At 42.3% G+C, this 16,959-nt stretch overlaps 3 protein-coding genes across 4 annotated transcripts; 2 read left to right on the forward strand and 1 right to left on the reverse strand.

Annotated features, from left to right (window-relative positions):
• The first annotated feature begins 340 nt into the window (after positions 1 to 340).
• Positions 341 to 3,621, forward strand: srprb (SRP receptor subunit beta). Its single transcript, XM_034097421.2, has 7 exons — positions 341 to 566; positions 900 to 994; positions 1,273 to 1,350; positions 1,439 to 1,521; positions 2,026 to 2,162; positions 2,275 to 2,329; positions 2,828 to 3,621. The coding sequence occupies exons 1-7, from the start codon at positions 398 to 400 to the stop codon at positions 3,036 to 3,038; spliced, it is 828 nt and encodes a 275-aa protein (XP_033953312.1). The 5' UTR covers positions 341 to 397; the 3' UTR covers positions 3,039 to 3,621.
• A 95-nt stretch (positions 3,622 to 3,716) lies between these two features.
• wdr53 (WD repeat domain 53) lies at positions 3,717 to 7,589 on the reverse strand. Of its 2 annotated transcripts, none has more exons than XM_034097419.2 (3): positions 7,511 to 7,589; positions 5,774 to 6,269; positions 3,717 to 5,414 (listed from the first exon to the last, which is right to left on the reverse strand). In XM_034097419.2, the coding sequence occupies exons 2-3, from the start codon at positions 6,260 to 6,262 to the stop codon at positions 4,743 to 4,745; spliced, it is 1,161 nt and encodes a 386-aa protein (XP_033953310.1). In that variant the 5' UTR covers positions 6,263 to 6,269; positions 7,511 to 7,589; the 3' UTR covers positions 3,717 to 4,742. The 2 variants fall into 2 exon arrangements, with proteins under 2 accessions (XP_033953310.1, XP_033953311.1); XM_034097420.2 differs by lacking the exon at positions 7,511 to 7,589 and adding an exon at positions 6,372 to 6,833.
• Positions 7,590 to 8,283: 694 nt separating this feature from the next.
• neu4 (sialidase 4) lies at positions 8,284 to 11,097 on the forward strand. The gene is made up of 4 exons (XM_034098047.1): positions 8,284 to 8,322; positions 8,626 to 8,879; positions 9,160 to 9,415; positions 10,124 to 11,097. The coding sequence occupies exons 2-4, from the start codon at positions 8,679 to 8,681 to the stop codon at positions 11,095 to 11,097; spliced, it is 1,431 nt and encodes a 476-aa protein (XP_033953938.1). The 5' UTR covers positions 8,284 to 8,322; positions 8,626 to 8,678.
• The last annotated feature ends 5,862 nt before the right edge of the window (positions 11,098 to 16,959 follow it).

Genomic DNA, 16,959 nt, shown 5'->3' on the forward strand with positions numbered 1-16,959 from the left:
TAACATAACCCTCCAGCTTTCTGACAGGTTTACCTTAGTAGAGTAAATGTCTAACATTTCCTCTCATATTAAAATAGCCTACTTATAGGTGTCTTCAAATTATTTATTTATGTGCACTAATTGAGTAAATGTAGCCTATACTGTCCATCAATGCTTTTGGACGACCTGGTATGTTCACTGTTCACTGTCTTCCTCCTCTTTTATGTTGAATGAAAATGAAAAATAAATAAAATATTTAAAGTTAAATTAATTATTCACCCCCCAGTTTAGAAGCCAGAATGTGAATAAAATGAACTTCACCAGGAGGCCTGCAGCGCCCCCTGCCGGCCGGCCAACCTCTGTACAGGCCGCAGAGGAAGGAGACGTGGCCCACTTTCAGATTAGCTTCAGCGGACAGATGAAGGCAGACAGCACCGGTGGCAACATGGGGGACAAAGCCGATGTGGAAATATCAGAAAACCCATTTGAACCTTACATTGAATTCCTACGACAGCAACTGGAAGACCAAGATCCCATTTTTCTGATCGGATTTATAGTCGCTTTGGCAGTGGTTGTCATTACCTGTGGTAAGATGTCACCGTTAGCATGCTAACATTAGTTTAGCAGGCTAGGCCTTACTTTAGCAGTTAGCTACGTGTTATATAGCGAGTTGGACAGCTGGACGTTCAGTGTTTACATGTTTTGTCTCATGTTCATTTAGTTAGTTAATGTGTGCTTGAACAAATCAAAAGGTTATTTAGCAAGCAGATAAGCTAACTGCTAAACTAAAGCAAACATCTGTCAGTTGGTCATTATTCCACACGGAAGTCTTTCAACTTTCTGTAGCATTGGTTTGTGAACCATGTGTTTTGAATGAGAATGACATAGTGACCTGGTTCTCTACTTTTTTCTCTTTCCAGTGTTTTTGAAGTACTTCCTCACCAGTAAAACTGTCCGAAGTGCTGTGCTGCTGGTGGGTCTGTGTGACTCGGGGAAAACGCTCCTGTTCAGCCGGGTGAGTTGATGCAACTCAAGCGCCATCGCCACGTTGTCTTTAAAAGGTTGCTCAGCTGATGTAATCTATCTGTATGTCATGTATGGCATACATGTTATGATGAATTAAAATGGGGGACCCTGATGTAAACAAGACGAAAGTCTTTCTGTGGTCTGCATCCCCTTAACAATTGTGTGTATTGAGCTGTACTGTATTGTACCCATTCTGCAATCTGTTAATAAAATGTTCAATCAGAGACATGGGTAATCTGAGTGATTTTACATATTGTGTTTTTACAGCTGTTGGCAAGTAAATTCAAGCGGACACAGACCTCCATCACTGACAGCAGTGCTCCTTACAAAGCCAAAAACGACCGAGTAAGTACAGTACACTTTATCATGATCAGCTATGATGATTTCATGATGGTCATGGCTTACATTCATCCACTCTCCCTCCTGTATTCAGGGCAGCGCCTGGACTCTGATTGACCTGCCAGGACATGACAGTCTCCGCTCCCTGTACCTGGAGAAGTTCAAATCTGGAGCCAGGTAAGAAAAGGAACAACGTACCTCAATCGTTTATATCTGTCTGCCTGTTTATGTTTTTATCTGTTTTGTGTTTAGCTTTTTATCTTATTTATTGATGTGCGTTTTGTCTTTTTGTATGTGATATGGACCTTGAATCTGGAATAAAGATTGGAAATATGTTAGTGAGATAAAGTAGGACCATTATCTCAAGTTCACTTGACCATTGTATTGTGCTAGAAAAGGCAGTTACCATAGCCTCTAAATTTAAATTGTCAATGTTCTAGTCCAAAGGTCATATTTACCTTTCCGTTGAAAAACTCTTCCAAATAATCAAAAGTACCGTTAAATCTGACCTACAGAGAACATTGGCGTTGTCGTAATTATGTTGATCAAACCCAACCCAACCAATGACAACTTTTGGTTTAGTTGTGCTTATATGGCTGTTAACAACACACTGGATAATATTAACAAAGTATTTTACCAACTTTCCCTGATGACATATTTTCATTATCACTCTCTCTTCAGAGCCATTGTGTTCGTAGTGGACAGCGCTATCTTCCAAAAAGAAGTGAGAGACGTGGCAGAGTTCCTGTACATCTTGTTAACGGACAATGTGATCTCCAGGAACGCTCCAGCTCTCGTGGTGGCATGCAACAAACAAGGTTCAACCACACTATTGCTTTACAATCCTTTTGTTCTGCATTTTGAGCCTACACTATGAAGTTTATTATTTACTATTTGGCAGCAGAATTTACTGGTCTCCTTATTTTACAGATATCACCATGGCAAAATCAGCTAAACTGATCCAGCAGCAGCTGGAAAAGGAAATGTAAGTAACTCATGTATTTGCTGTATTTTGGGCCATTTACTGTGTCTGATTCCAGCGTTCCTAATCAATATGGAAACGTTTGGATTTAGATTTTAACTTATTTAACTGAAAAAATTATTAAGGGACATTAATCACAGTTGACCATTGACTATATCCTGTAGGCTATTCTAAAATATAAAATTCAGAATTCAAAAAAATGTAATTAAACATTTGTTTGGAGCAGACAAGACTGCCTGGAAAGTGTATAGCAACGCTCTGATTCACATTTCATCTATTTATAGTAACTTTCAGTCAAATGAACACCTCAAATCACAAATGTAATGTGCTTCATATATACTGTACGTGTCTGACACTTGCCATTGGCAGCTATTTGAATTCAGAGTCTTGTTTAAGGACAGTTCAGCTGAGATTGTGACCACCAACCCTGCGATTAATACTTCACCAGCCAGAGTATTTGGTTTGATGTACAACAATCACCCTGTCTCTTGTTTCTCGTAGGAACACCTTGCGGGTGACGCACTCTGCAGCTCTGAGCTCTCAGGACGGCTCTGTGGGCGGCAGTGTGTATCTGGGGAAAAAAGGCAAGGACTTTGAGTTTGGCCAGCTGCCCCTGAAGGTTGAGTTCCTGGAGTGCAGCGCCCGCGGCAACAAGGGCGAGGAGGGGGATGCAGACATTGAGAGTCTGGAGAAGAGCTTGGCTAAACTGTAAAGTCAACAACCTCAGATGACCGTCCACCATCACTTCAGAAATCAAAGGAGCTGCGATATCCAGGTGGAGGATTGCGTTGACAGAAATGTCAAATCAGCCCCAGCTGGCTGGCTGTCGATGTAAAACTTAAAAGGTGGAACAACTTTTGAAGCATATTCAATCAAAAAAGACTGAAAAGACTGAAAGTAATGCAAAGGAAATGATGTAGCAGTTATCGGCCCTCTGCAGCGATGAGACATGATTGTGTGCTTATTCAGTGTCGAACTTACTGTGATCCTCCTTCAAGTGCTTCATTTGGCTTGCTCGAAAAAATACTGAATAGTTTAAAGCATTTAAGTGTTGTGTATTTGCTTTTGCTGCAATTTGAGGTATATTTACCATAAGCTGTCACAGGTTTTCACCATTTTTGTTTTAAACTTTGGATTTATAAGCTGCCTTGTGATAACTGATGGGCATTAATTGGATTTATTCACTTGAACATTGAGTTTTGTGCCTTCTTCAGGTAATCTTATAGAAACGTGTTTTGCTGGTTAGCAAAGAAAATGACAGGTTACTTGTGTGAATACAGTGCATTTGCAAGAAATGTTTGAATTTGTTTTTTGTGGTGTCTGGCTTGTTAAAAAAACTGGTAGTTTGAAGTTGTTGTTAGATGAAATTGAAATACACAGATTAAGCACTTTTTCTTAAATAGTAGAAGGAGACAGTCTGTCTAGTGTTAAGGGGGTCTGTCTGATAATAAGCAGCAATCATGATATTATCAACACAAAGAACAACATCTTAATTGTACATTACATTATTAAACGGGGTTTAGCTGGGTGTCAGATCACAGGGCACTGCTTTAGATTACTTTTGAAAACAGCTCCAGGTCCCAGTGAACAAGGTCACCACAAACACCAAGAAAATATATACTGGGATTTTTTTTAATCTGTCTGGCACCTGGTTTGGATTGAGATGTCTTTACTCTACAAAAGCACCACAGACTGGTAAATATGCTACATTCCTATTTTCTATGTTGTGGTATTTTTACAGCTCACAAAAGGCATGTGTTGCAAGATGTATTTCCAAGGATGACATTTTTTGTATAGGACCACACCCATGCAAAACAACAAACAAGCCAAATTCAATCAGTAAATATGGCATCAACTGAAACACAACATTTAGTCAGTTGAATATTAAGTAGAAACTCAAAGGAAACAGATTTGTTTGTTCCAGTGCTTTTTGGAACACCAGTGTTTGTTTTCTGCAAGATTCCACTTTTACAGTGACAATTTAAAATCCCGTCCAAATAGTGATGCAACAGGTTCATACATCATCAAACAGGAGTGTATACTCTGAGGTGTGCTAAGGCCAAATGCAAAGCAGCTTCTGCTCTGTACGATAACATACAAAGCTATCACCAAGAAGAGGAAATAGAGGAAAAACTAATTGTTGCCGTTTGTGGGCACCCGAAGCTCGATAATACAATGCGACTAATGTTAGGGAGAGACGACACGACAGGCACATGCCAGGAAAAGTGTGTACAGGATGGTGGAAATAAATGTTTAAGTATATTTAGAGGTAAGTCTATTGGCTGTTAGGCCCAAATGTTCTCAAAACGCAATGCAAAATCTGTTCCACATTTGTTCTGAGCACACCTTACAGAGTTTCAAAACTATAAAACTTAAAACAAGGCAAGACAAGATATGAGCATGTTTTTAAGTTAATCTAAAGTGGAGACAGAGGGTAGACGGTCAGGCTGGCGCTCTGATCTGCCACCACCACACTGGGCTCTCCTTTCAGCACAACAGGGCATAGCCAGTTCACTTTGTCCCCGTGACTGATGCGAAGTTTGGGGCCAGACTTCTCCTCCGTCACCTCTTCTGCACATGCTGCCTCTTCCTCCTCCCCTTCTCCTTCTTTCTCTGCTTCAACCTTTGGTGGGGATTTGGCTTTATTCTGGGATTGTTCTTTCCTCTTTGCTTTGCTCTTACTCTTCCTGCGTGGGGCAGCGGTGACTCCAGCCTTTGCCTCTGGAGTCACCACTGGGTGCTTACTGAGGTCCCACAGGGCGACTAGGCCGTCATTTCCCCCGGTGAGGAGCCAGTGAGGGTGGGAAAGGAAACTAACAAAGTGGGCTTGTGAGGCCCCCTGACTGTGAGCCTTGACTGCTCCCTGCTGTTCCAGTTTAGAGCCGCTGCCGATCCGAATCACATGCACCCGCCCGTCCTCTGCCGCACAACCCAGAATGTTCCCACAACTCGCCACAGAGACACAGTGGACCAGAGGCGGGTTAAAAAGCTGCCCAGGACGCTGCTGATCGTCCCCTTCTTCCTCTGCCACATCCTGGAGGTTCACGGTCCAAAGAGGGCGCGTCTTTTGCAGACCCCACAGCATCACCTTAAGGCACAAGAAAGGTAAAACTGATTCGGAGTTGCAACAATTTTTTCACTGATTATTCAATGAATAGAAAACTAACTGCCAACTATTCTTAAAATCAAACGTAAAAGTACTTTTCCATGTAAAAATTAAGCTTATTAAATGTGGAAATTCCCTGCTGTTCCTTTGAGTTAATATATTTGGGTTTAGGGCTGACTAAAAATAATGAAAGACCTAATTTTGGACTTTAAGAAACTGGGAAGGGCATTTCTCAGTTTATCTGACATTTTATAGACCATTAATGGAGAAAATAATGGTAGTAAAAGCCATTGTTGTAAAATGTAGTACATGACACAATTACAAATGGTCCTCTCCCTTACCTGCATGTCGAGTCCAGCAGAAATTAGGTTGTTGGGCCTGTGTGGCCGAAAAGCAACAGAGGAGCAAATGTTAGTGTGTCTACGAAGAGTCCTGCACACTTTTCCTCCAGGAAGCTCCAGTACCCGGACCGCCCCGGAGTCATCAGCCACTGCCAGGGCTGACCCGGTCTCATTGAGGGACAACGCATTGATCTCCTCCTCCCCTGCACCCTGAAACTCCTCCACAGGACCCTTCAGGTTTCGGGGATCCAGTACACTCACTGCATCTCCATGTGACACGTACAGCTGTCCGGGAGCTGCATGAGAAAACACAACACTGGTGCTGTCCTCTCCACCAGGGAGAGTGAGACGGCCTATGATGGTTCCCTCTTGGCTCCACAATGTGACCTCTCCACCCTCTGAGCCTGAGGCGAGGAGACCCTCGGGGCCTGAAGACGCCCCGACACACAGGATGGATGTGGAGTGGCCCTCAGACCACTGCCCGGCCATGCTGACCCTGCAGAAAGTGAGGAGAAATAATATGCATTTGTGGTGTTGCTCTGACGTATGGCAAAACCTCAAAGCAGCAGTAAAGATGATCTAAATAATGATGACTTACCAGCAACTTTGATCGTCAATGAATAGCTCATTGTTTTTCAGGCAATGGTGAGAAACATTTATTTTATTTACAAATATCAGATATTTTCAATTACCTCCATAGAAGCAGAATTATATAACTATACTGGACACATCTCTTTTATAAAGTTTGTTGGGTAAAATACTGAATGTACTCTATTAAGGACAGAGTTACACATGAAAACGAAGGCCCAAGTGTATAACTGTATATGGCAGGATGTATGATTACCGAGAAGAGCATCATGACACACTTTTATGGGCATATGATAAGCTATGTGACAACGATTAACATGATGATTCAGGCTCTAGGCACATAGACATATCTCGAGCATGATCATTTCTGACGTGGGCCTTAGCTAATCTGAATAAATCAATACTGTTAAGAACTGGTATTTCTCCATCTTGTAAGCAAGTGAAGGACACTGTTCGGGGAAATAGTTGTACCGTATGCTCTGTATGTGATGACTACTTCCATTCTTGCAAGGATAATAAATACCCTAAATAATAAAATATGTATCCTGTTTTGAAACTCAAGCCGGTGACGAGTGAGATTTATACAACATAACTAGAGTTTGTTTCCATTTTATTTAAAAAGGGAACAATTCTGCCTTTGGTTGCTAAGTTAGATCTATTTTGCAATAGCTTCATGGGACCCATTGAATCTAAATCCACACCAGATATCATAACTACAGTGGGCAAATAAGACGCAATTAGGCTTCTTCTATTTGATTTGAATATTATAATGCCGACAGTCTGTGAAGCTGAGTAATATGACCGGATTTCATGTCTGTCAAATGTCTAACCTAAAACTAAACTAGCTACTATGTGTCTATTATGTCTCATAAGATTTATTATGTCTCATAAGAGGGAGAAACATCATCAGAGACAGACTGATGTTTGAAAGCAATAGAAGTGCGAAATAGCTGCAAACACAAGAAGGAAATGTCAAACCAGAAGAAAACTAACAGCTATGCTAATGTATTAGCCTTAAAGCTAACTCCCCGATCAGCTGGCGGTTTGGCTGAAGTGACATTGTTATTCCGCTGAATGAAGATCATTTGTGAAACAATAACGCTGTTAAAATGCATTGATAAGGTCAAGACACAAAGAAAATTACACTACCTTAGCAAACTGCTGTCAAAACTTTAGCAGGCTACCATGTGGGGTCCGGTCGCTCATTGATGACATCACATATTAGTTGTATACAGCTCTATGTTGTTGCAATGCTGATTGCCTAAAACATGTTTTCACCAGGAATCGCTGACACCACAACATCTAATGAACTTTATGTAAAAAATCTATTTAACATGTATGTATTACTTTTATTCCTTGTAGTTTTATTATTTGAGCTATTTTAGTTTTTTACCCTTTACTCACATCAGTGTACAGTCGGTGGATGTTGATGCTAGTGCAAAACTGAGCAAAGGCTGACTGAAAGGAATATTCAAGGAAAGTTATCTCAATTACATTTCTATAAAAAAAATAACTTGCAATTATATGTGTACACTACATAGTCTCAGTTGTGAAATATAAACCAACAGTAAAGCAGAACTTGCTACACATGCTGCAGAAAATGAAAATCACACAGGACTCAGAGGAGGCAGAACATCAGATCATTGTTCAGCAGACCTTCATTTCCACAATGGCTGTTACCTGCTGAATCATCTAAAGCTGTAGATGTGATGAGTGTGGTCCATTTCTAGGTCAGCGAACAGTGTGCCATACTGAATAGGGAACAGAGAGGAGAGGCCATGGTTCACACACTCACACACACACACACACACACACACACACACACACACACACACACACACACACACACACACACACACACACACACACACACACACACACACACACACACACACATTCAATGCTGACACAACCTGTATATTGTCACAGAGGAGCAGCGGTTCTCACAGAGCGTTTTGAATGTAAGTATGGAGATATTTACCTTGTTATGGTAATGACCTGCACATTAGATGCTATCTTCTCTTTTTGTGTAATTTCTACCTCAACTACATAGAAAGGTTTCACTAAAGATGATATTGTTTTGAATGTGTAATTTATTTTCCTGTCGTCCAATTAAAGATAGTATTTGTATTTAGCACTCCTATTCACCTATTGGTCTCCCTGTTTACAGTTAGCATTGTATAGAAAATAATAAAGGTTATATTCACTTTCTTTTTTACATGATAGACATATTTTCCTTTATTTATTTTTGTATCTTTGTTAAGCTCCTTCTCAGAGGATTTGGAGTTCTCTTTACATTTCCTGAGCACTGGAGAGCATGAGGTCGCCCTATTTTCCAGCGAGGTCGGTGCTTTTCCACAAGGAGCCCAACGGAGTGACGTACAGAGTGCCAGCGCTGCTCTACTTGTCTCGCTCCAGGACCTTCATGGCCTTCTGTGAGGAGAGACTCAGCCCGTCCGACTCTCAGGCTCACCTGCTGGTCCTCAGGAAAGGCACTTTCTACAGGAACTATGTGGAGGTAGATACTGTAGAGCTCTTCAGATTTGAGAGCTTTACTATATTCGGTTATAGTCAAGCAATTCTCTACTTGAGTAACAGTATTAAGTGGTTTCTTCAAAATGTTCACCACAGAATTCCATTTCCTGTCTTAGATTTCCTAAATACATAGATACACAAAGAGGTAAATTACAACACCTTTTTTATGTAGAAGACACCTTGAAACTACCTTGTTTTTCAGGCATTTTACCAGGTAAAATGTAGTATTTTAATATTATAACCTCCCTCCTTTCTTGCTGCAGTGGGATGACCTTCGTGTCTTGGGCACTGCTTTCCTGCCAGGCCATCGCTCCATGAACCCGTGCCCGGTGTACGATGAGTTCACAGGAACTCTCTTCTTGTTCTTCATCGCTGTCCTGGGCCACACCTCGGAGTCTTATCAGCTGGTGTCGGGGAGGAATGTTACCCGTCTCTGTTACGTCTGCAGCACCGACCAAGGAGACACCTGGAGTCCGGTCACCGACCTCACCAAGAGTGTCATAGGAGATACTATCAAAGGTTAGGGCTTCATTACTATTTTATCTTTTTTATTTGTTTTATGTCCTATATATTCATGTTTCACTATTGTTGGCCTGTGAATTAAGATGTTCATTGCCATATCTACTCTGTAGCTAATGTGCATATGACAATAAAGCCTTGAAATGAAGGAAAGATCCACCCTTTAACAGACTTAACATATTATTTTCTGATTATTTAAAACTTAGAAAGCTGTCTTTTTCTATGCAAAATGATTTTAAACATTGATCTCAGAAGAGTTTTCTGATTCTTCTGCATTCTCCTGTATCTGTGGTGATGAAAAGATGTATAAAGTCTATGCGGTTCCAGATTGTTTGACAAATTGTCAGCATAATTTGGGGCAGAAAACTAAAAATATGAAAAAGAAACAAAGCGTATGGGTACTCGGTGAAAAGTCAGCTTACCAGATGAGTGTAGCTCACTCTTGATATCTGCTTAAGGCAAGCATCTCAGGGTTATCAATTAAACTGCTCAGAAAGTGGGGGATGTGCAACGGTGTGCAAACTGAACTTGTTAAAAGGTCGTTTTAAACTTTTTCAAGTCTTTCTAAAAGAAAAAAACTCTCGCTCATTATGTACTCTGAGTTTCATTTTTAGACAGACTTAACCAAATGGGAACACATCCTTTAAGTGTCAGGCATCAGCCCCCTCATGCATCCCCTGCTTCTCACTTCCTGCTCCCTCCCTGCAGAATGGGCCACTTTTGCTCTCGGCCCGGGCCACGGCATCCAGCTGAAGTCGGGCCGCCTGCTGATACCTGCCTACGCTTACCACATTGAGTGCAAAGAGTGCTTCGGACAGCTGTGCCAGACCAGTCCCCGCGCCTTCTGCTTCCACAGTGACACCCACGGGCGGACCTGGCATTTCGGGGAGGCGGTGCCAGTGCCTGAGAGCGTGGAGTGTCAGATGGTGTCTGTGGATGAGGAGGACGGGACTAATGTGCTGTACTGTAACGCCCGCAGCCCTCTGGGATACCGGGTGCAGGCACTCAGTCTGGACAATGGAGCCGTGTTTCAGGAGGGGCAGCTGGTGCAGCGGCTGGTGGAGCCTCGAAACGGTTGTCATGGAAGCATTGTGGGATTTCCTGCCCCGTTACATTTATGTACTTCTCTTGACAGTCATTTGCATCAACCTACAAGTCACTCCAGACACTGGACTTCCTCAAACATTTCCACCTCTGTTCCCAACCCTAGCCCCAGTCCTCCAGATTTCCTCACCCCCACCTGGGTAGTATACTCCCACCCGACATGGACCTCCGCACGCAGGGATCTAGGCATCTTCCTCAGCCTGTTCCCCCGTGATCCAGACAGTTGGCGGGGCCCCTGGGTGATCTACGAGGGCCCCAGTGCTTACTCCGACCTGGCTTATCTAGAGTTGTCCCCCTCACCCGGGGCCCCGCCCGCTGTGGCCTTCGCCTGCCTGTTTGAGTGCGGCACAAAAACAGCCTACGATGAAATCTGCTTCAGCATCTTCACCCTCTACGAGCTTATCGATAATCTGCCCCGGGAGGCGCAGCTGGGAAATATCGGTCATGAATGTAGAAGAAGGCAGAGTGAAGTTCCAGAGACAGATTGTACAAGTGGACATGGCGCTCAAAGTCCTGCAGTTTTCCATGAGGAGCCTGGAGTAAAGAAGAAGTTGACTGAGATGTGCTCTGTGTCTTAAATGTAGTATTTGACCTTGTAACACAGTTTAATTTTTTTGATTTTGATATACTTTATTAATCCCCGTGGGGAAATTGTTTCTCTGCATTTGACCCATCCTAGTGTTAGGAGCAGTGTGCTGCTATTTTGAACGGCGCCCGGGGAGCAGTGTAGGGAACGGTGCCTTGCTCAGGGACCCCTCGGTAGCACTTGGTCTTGAACTGGTGACCTTCCAGTTACCAAGCCAAGTCCCTATCGACTTCGCCACCACCGCCTCGTCTTAAGTGTCTTCCAATGATGTTTTTTTATATACACACTCTTTGAAATGTGCCAATTCCCTCAAATTCAAGAACCCAACTAAGCATAGTTGGAGACACACTTTACTGTTATATCTAAAACGAGATTTCTATAATCCAATGTCTATTTATGTCTACAGTACCTAGAATTTCAAGACATTAAATGACAACTGTTCTGCTACAAAGTATACTTTTATTATTATTATTCTTTATTATTATTTCTGAGCTATTTTATTGAATTGCAGTAGATCATACAGGTTTACCCTATTATGTGTTGGGGAAATATTTTCCAAGGCCCATAACTTTGACCCAGTTTATCAGTTCATACTGTCCTGACTGAGCACACGCACCTGTAACCTTGGCTGCTGTGCTCTGTGTTTTGTCTCCATGTTCCTGCCTGTTGGCGTCAGCTGATAGAGGTGTTATGATTCTATCTTGTTATGCAGCATGTTGATTATTCTCTCTGAACAAGCTAAATACACAGGTCTGTGGTAGAGTTCTTCAGAATTGACGTGGCAACTCTACCGTGAAGTCAGAACCTCTGACTCTTTGACTTTTTTTGTGAATTCTCCGGCCGAAGCTCCTAAATAAACCATCAGTGTTTGACATCAGAGCTCCAGCTCTCCCCGTGTCTCCTTCCTGAGTCGGTGACTCCTCCTGCATTGCTACACAGAAGTTTCCCCTACAGTTACTGAGTGTATGTACATATTATGCACAGAGCATTAACTGCACCTCAGTGCAACTGGTGAAAAGCCTTTTCTGTTCAGTATAATTGATGTTATTCATTTATGTTATTGATTAGGTCTCATTAAAGTTATCCTGACCATCAAATAGCATCTCTATTTTGGAGATTTAAACATGCTCATCAAAAGCAATTCTTCAATTCATCTAATTTTAGGAAAGATAATAAATTAGATTAGATTCAGTAATGTGACTGAGGCAACACACTCTCACTCCCTAAGCGTCCAATAGCGACGTTTGGTCAGTGTCCGTGGCGTCCAATTGTGACGCTCCTAGGCTCCTTCAGCGTCATAAAGGGACGCAAATAGCTTTCAACTGATTGCAATGTCTTCCCATCTGCGTCGGGATTTGACGCTCATGGAAGCACGGCATTTGTTTGTGTCGGCTGCCCTTAAAGGTAATGTGAGCGTCCATTCCCATTGGATAACGGAGAATTGTACACCCGGATGTAAGTATTCCTCTTACTGTCGATTGATTTTACAGTGATATACAGATTATCCTTGTTAATTACACAACATTGATTGGCTTAAATTGTGTGCAATGCTTTTGTATTTTTCCCCTTCGATTCGGAGAAACAAATATTTGTTCTGAGTAAAGGATGGCAGAAGACACTACACTACCCAGAATCCCCAGCTATCGTTTGGACTACACCATGTGCTCTGTTTGACAAACCCCATAGTCCTCAAGCTCTGTGATTGGAGAGTGTGCTCCGAGAGTTAAGCCGATTCTCGAACAGCACTTGAAATGGGATGGAACCACAGCAGACTGTCCAAAACTGGACAGTCTGACATTGAGGCCTTGAGTTGCCTAGAGCAAAATAGTTACAGCATATATTTAGTGATTTTAATGTTAACAGATCATTGATGCAATAACATTTGGACCCAATTTGCCTGACTTGACACATGGAATAAAACATGGGCGTAGGAAGCATCCTCAATGTGGGTGAGACAATTTAACAGGGGGTGTGGGCAGGTGGTGGACCTCACCTCCTCTAGGGGGGTCCGGGGGCAAGCTCCCCCGGGAAGATTTTTTTTTAAATGTTGAAGTTAAATGCATCAATCTGGTGCACTTTGAGAGCAAAATTAGGGACTAAATCTATGGCAGTCAGTAGGGGCTTGGACTGTGAGCCGTAGGGTCGCCGGTTCAAGTCCCCGACCAGACCTACATTTGGAGTGTGGACTTCTACTTGTAGAGGTCCCAGTTCACCTCCTGCCCTGCCGTGGTGCTCTTGAGCAAGGCACCGGACATCCTCCTTCCCCCCTCACTCTCCTGTACAATAGCTGCCCACTGCTCCTAGTACTAGACTCCTGGTACTAGGATGGGTTAAAAGCAGAGAACACATTTCACTGTGTGTGCTGTGTGCTCTGCATGTGTGACCATTAAAGAGGGTTTCATCCCTCCCAATTCTTCTTCTTCTTCAACACCCATATAAAACAGAACTGTAAACAGATTTACTTTTTCTTTCAACATTATTTGAACAGCAAGTGGAGGCAAAAGTGACTGCACCCAAAACAATAAACCTGCTAGCTAACTAGCCTAAACTCAGTAACAGAATGTGGGCAACACGTTCTTCTCCACAGCCGCGCGACCTCTGAGTCAGACATCACTTCCCCCTTTTCTATCCTACGGGTACAGTCACTCCCCCTGAACCCTGTTTCCCTGCCACACCCCACTGGGCTGGGCTGGGCTGGGCTGGGCTGGGCTGGGCTGGGCCGGAACACTTACAAATGTGGGCCGGTAGGATTTAGGCAAAAAAAAAAAGAATATTTGTTTTTTACATTTTTTTTTTTTTTTGGCCCTCCGGCCCACCGGGGTAACTCCCGGTATTCCCAATGGCCAGTCCGCCCCTGCCTGGAGGTTTAGGGGACAGGAAACACTCACATTTAAAACATATAATTAATAAATGGGTGAAAATTGCTTGTGCCCATTATGGGCAGTATTAATATATATATACCCACATGCCAGCTAAGGTCAGAAGAGCTTTATTTAACAGCTGGTCTTTTGTTTGTGACCCCTGTGATAACATTACATTACATTAATTGATAAGCCTGAAACATGCACTTGTCAAGATACAGAGGCACATTTTGCAAATATGGCAGTAGCCATCGATCAGCTTAAGATAAGATATACTTTATTGATCCCAAGTTGGAACATTTGCGTTACATCAGCATGTGTAACAGTTAAATATGCAGTTGTGTTTATTTGAAAATCATTTAGTATAATCACACAAATTCTGTGTTTTATATTCAACAATTTTGTGTTCTTTATTTATTGATTGTTCAATACCTGACAAGGCCGGAGATGAAATATCTGCATACATCTTATAAGAGTATAATACATTATGTATAATATCAGTTAAAATAAGTGCTTCAACATAGTTAACATTGCTGGAGGTATGCACAAATATTGATAGATGTCTTGTAATGCACTATTGAGGAACCTGCAACCCAAGTTTCTCATTCAGTGCAGAACTACACCACAGTTGTGTAGGCCTATATGATATGTCAATAAACCTTAGAAAATCTTGAAATCTTGAAAGGGATGTGCAAAATAGTCATTATATACAGTCTTTAATTAACTATTAGTAGAGAATAACGAGTAATGAATATACTTTATAGGGATCGTATTAATATCTAATAATAAAAATAATGAAATTCAATAACATGCTTTAACCACCAGGTGTCCCTTTATATCAGCTGTGCACCTTTATGGTGTAAATACAGCCTATCTACCAATTGGATCAAATATAAAAGTGAGCCGAATTAGTGTTGATACTGCAAGGAGACGTATTGTGTGAAAAGAAATGTAAGATGTTGTTTAATGGCTTATATATTTATGATCCACGTCACGTTTTCAGGTCCTCATGTTTGTCTTCTCATCAGGGCTCTATAAATACAGAACTACGGCAGATATGTAATATGTAATGCAGCCGAACCGTGTATTACAATGCCGTTATGTGATGAATTTCAAAGAGAAAAGCAAGCACACTCGGAATAAAGTATTATTATTATTATTATTTTTAAATGTTTTCGGTCTGTTTCCGGTATTTGTTAATGACGATGTGTTGTGAGATGTGAGACTGGAATTGCACAGGGGGAAATAACGTAGGCTATCTTTAGATGCGGATTTTGTTAAACTAATATGTTTGCGCTGTGGACAAACACTATACATTGACGGGGAAGGGGGTAGCAATAAAGATAACACCATTAAACAGTTACACAACATAACAGAAATAATATCGATAGCAGCATGAGCGTCAAATCCCGACGCAGATGGGAATACATTGCAATCAGTTGAAAGCTATTTGCGTCCCTTTATGACGCTGAAGGAGCCTAGGAGCGTCACAATTGGACGCCACGGACACTGACCAAACGTCGCTATTGGACACTTAGGGAGTGAGAGTGTGGACTGAGGTCAAGGTGTATTTCCCAAATAAGAGTCTGATACTTTATATAACTGAAAAAAACATCTTAAACGTAGAATCTAAGGGGAAAATATCACTACCTTTTTTAAATTAAATCTAAGGTCCATGATATCAGAACAATTTAAGAAATTACTAAATAATCTCCAAAGTGTTAGTGTGTCCTGTGAGAATATTGTTGGATGTTGGATTGTGAGCTACTTTCCCAGCTGATGTTTTCACAACTCGCCTTAATATATATTTCTTAATATATGTGTTCAGATAAGGTTAAGGTGAACCTCTTTAGAGCTTATTGCACTCCTCTCTATACTGCCCCCTTGTGGGTCAAGTATAAGAAGGCGAGCCTCCGGAAGCTCCAGGTTGCATATAATGACTATTTGCGTATACTGCTTAGAAAACCAAGGTGGTGCAGTGCAAGTGAAATGTTCTGTAATGCACGAGTCAACACGTTCCATGCTCTTTTGCGAAATCTAATGTACAAATTCATCTATCGATTGAATGTTTCTCATAACTCATTGTGCTGCTTTCAAATCCGTGTTTCAGTGCTGTACGATACCAGTCACCTCCAGTGTGCGAACCATACCACGGTCTTCAGAGGAGCCGGGATTTGTTTTTTTTTGCGGGGGGGTGGGTAAATGCTGATCCGTGCATTAATAGCAACAGCACAGACATAGGCCTATTATAAAGAGAAAACCTGTTGCACACGGGGTGGTGCCACAGGTCTACATTTACTTGAAATGTCCCGATGGATTATGTTCATGTCAACAGATTTCCCGAGCATGTATGGCAGTGACCACCAACTGGCGGCCCGCGGGCCACATCCGGCCCGCCAGACATTCTCATCCGGCCCGCACGACGGGGGTGACTGTGGCGTTGGCGGAGTGGTTACTGCGTTCGCCCCCCACCCATTTCTTTGTTTACAACGTCTCGTGAGTAAGGTGCAGTACCGGAGTCCAACAGAGAGGCAGCAGCTGCGGGACAGTAGACTGCGTACTGTGAAACCTTCCCTCCCCTGAAGAAGAAGTGATCTTTCGTTGTGAAGAGTCTGGTTAATGCGCTCCGCACCACAGCAGTAGCCCCGCTGCGACAGAGTCCAACAGAGAGGCTGGAGCTGCGGGACAGTAGCCTAGAAGCAGGGTTGGGTTGTAACGGAATACATAACAGCGTTACGTAATCAGAATACAAATATCAAGTAGGCTATATTCAGCTGGCGTTACATTTGAAAAACGAGTAATCTGATTACAGTTACTTTCGTAAACCTGAAGTGAATACATTTTGGAATACTTATTGGAATTATTGGTGGAAAGGTTTCCTCACAAAATGTAATATTCATTACCGGCAGAACTGTGTGCACACTGCACAGCACTGCAGCATGTCTGTGAGCGAGAGAGAGATGCAGGGTGTCTGTGAGGCCCCGCCCCCGCAC

This window comes from Pseudochaenichthys georgianus, chromosome 13 (genome assembly GCF_902827115.2).
Source record: "Pseudochaenichthys georgianus chromosome 13, fPseGeo1.2, whole genome shotgun sequence".
Classification (NCBI taxonomy): Eukaryota; Metazoa; Chordata; class Actinopteri; order Perciformes; family Channichthyidae; genus Pseudochaenichthys; species Pseudochaenichthys georgianus.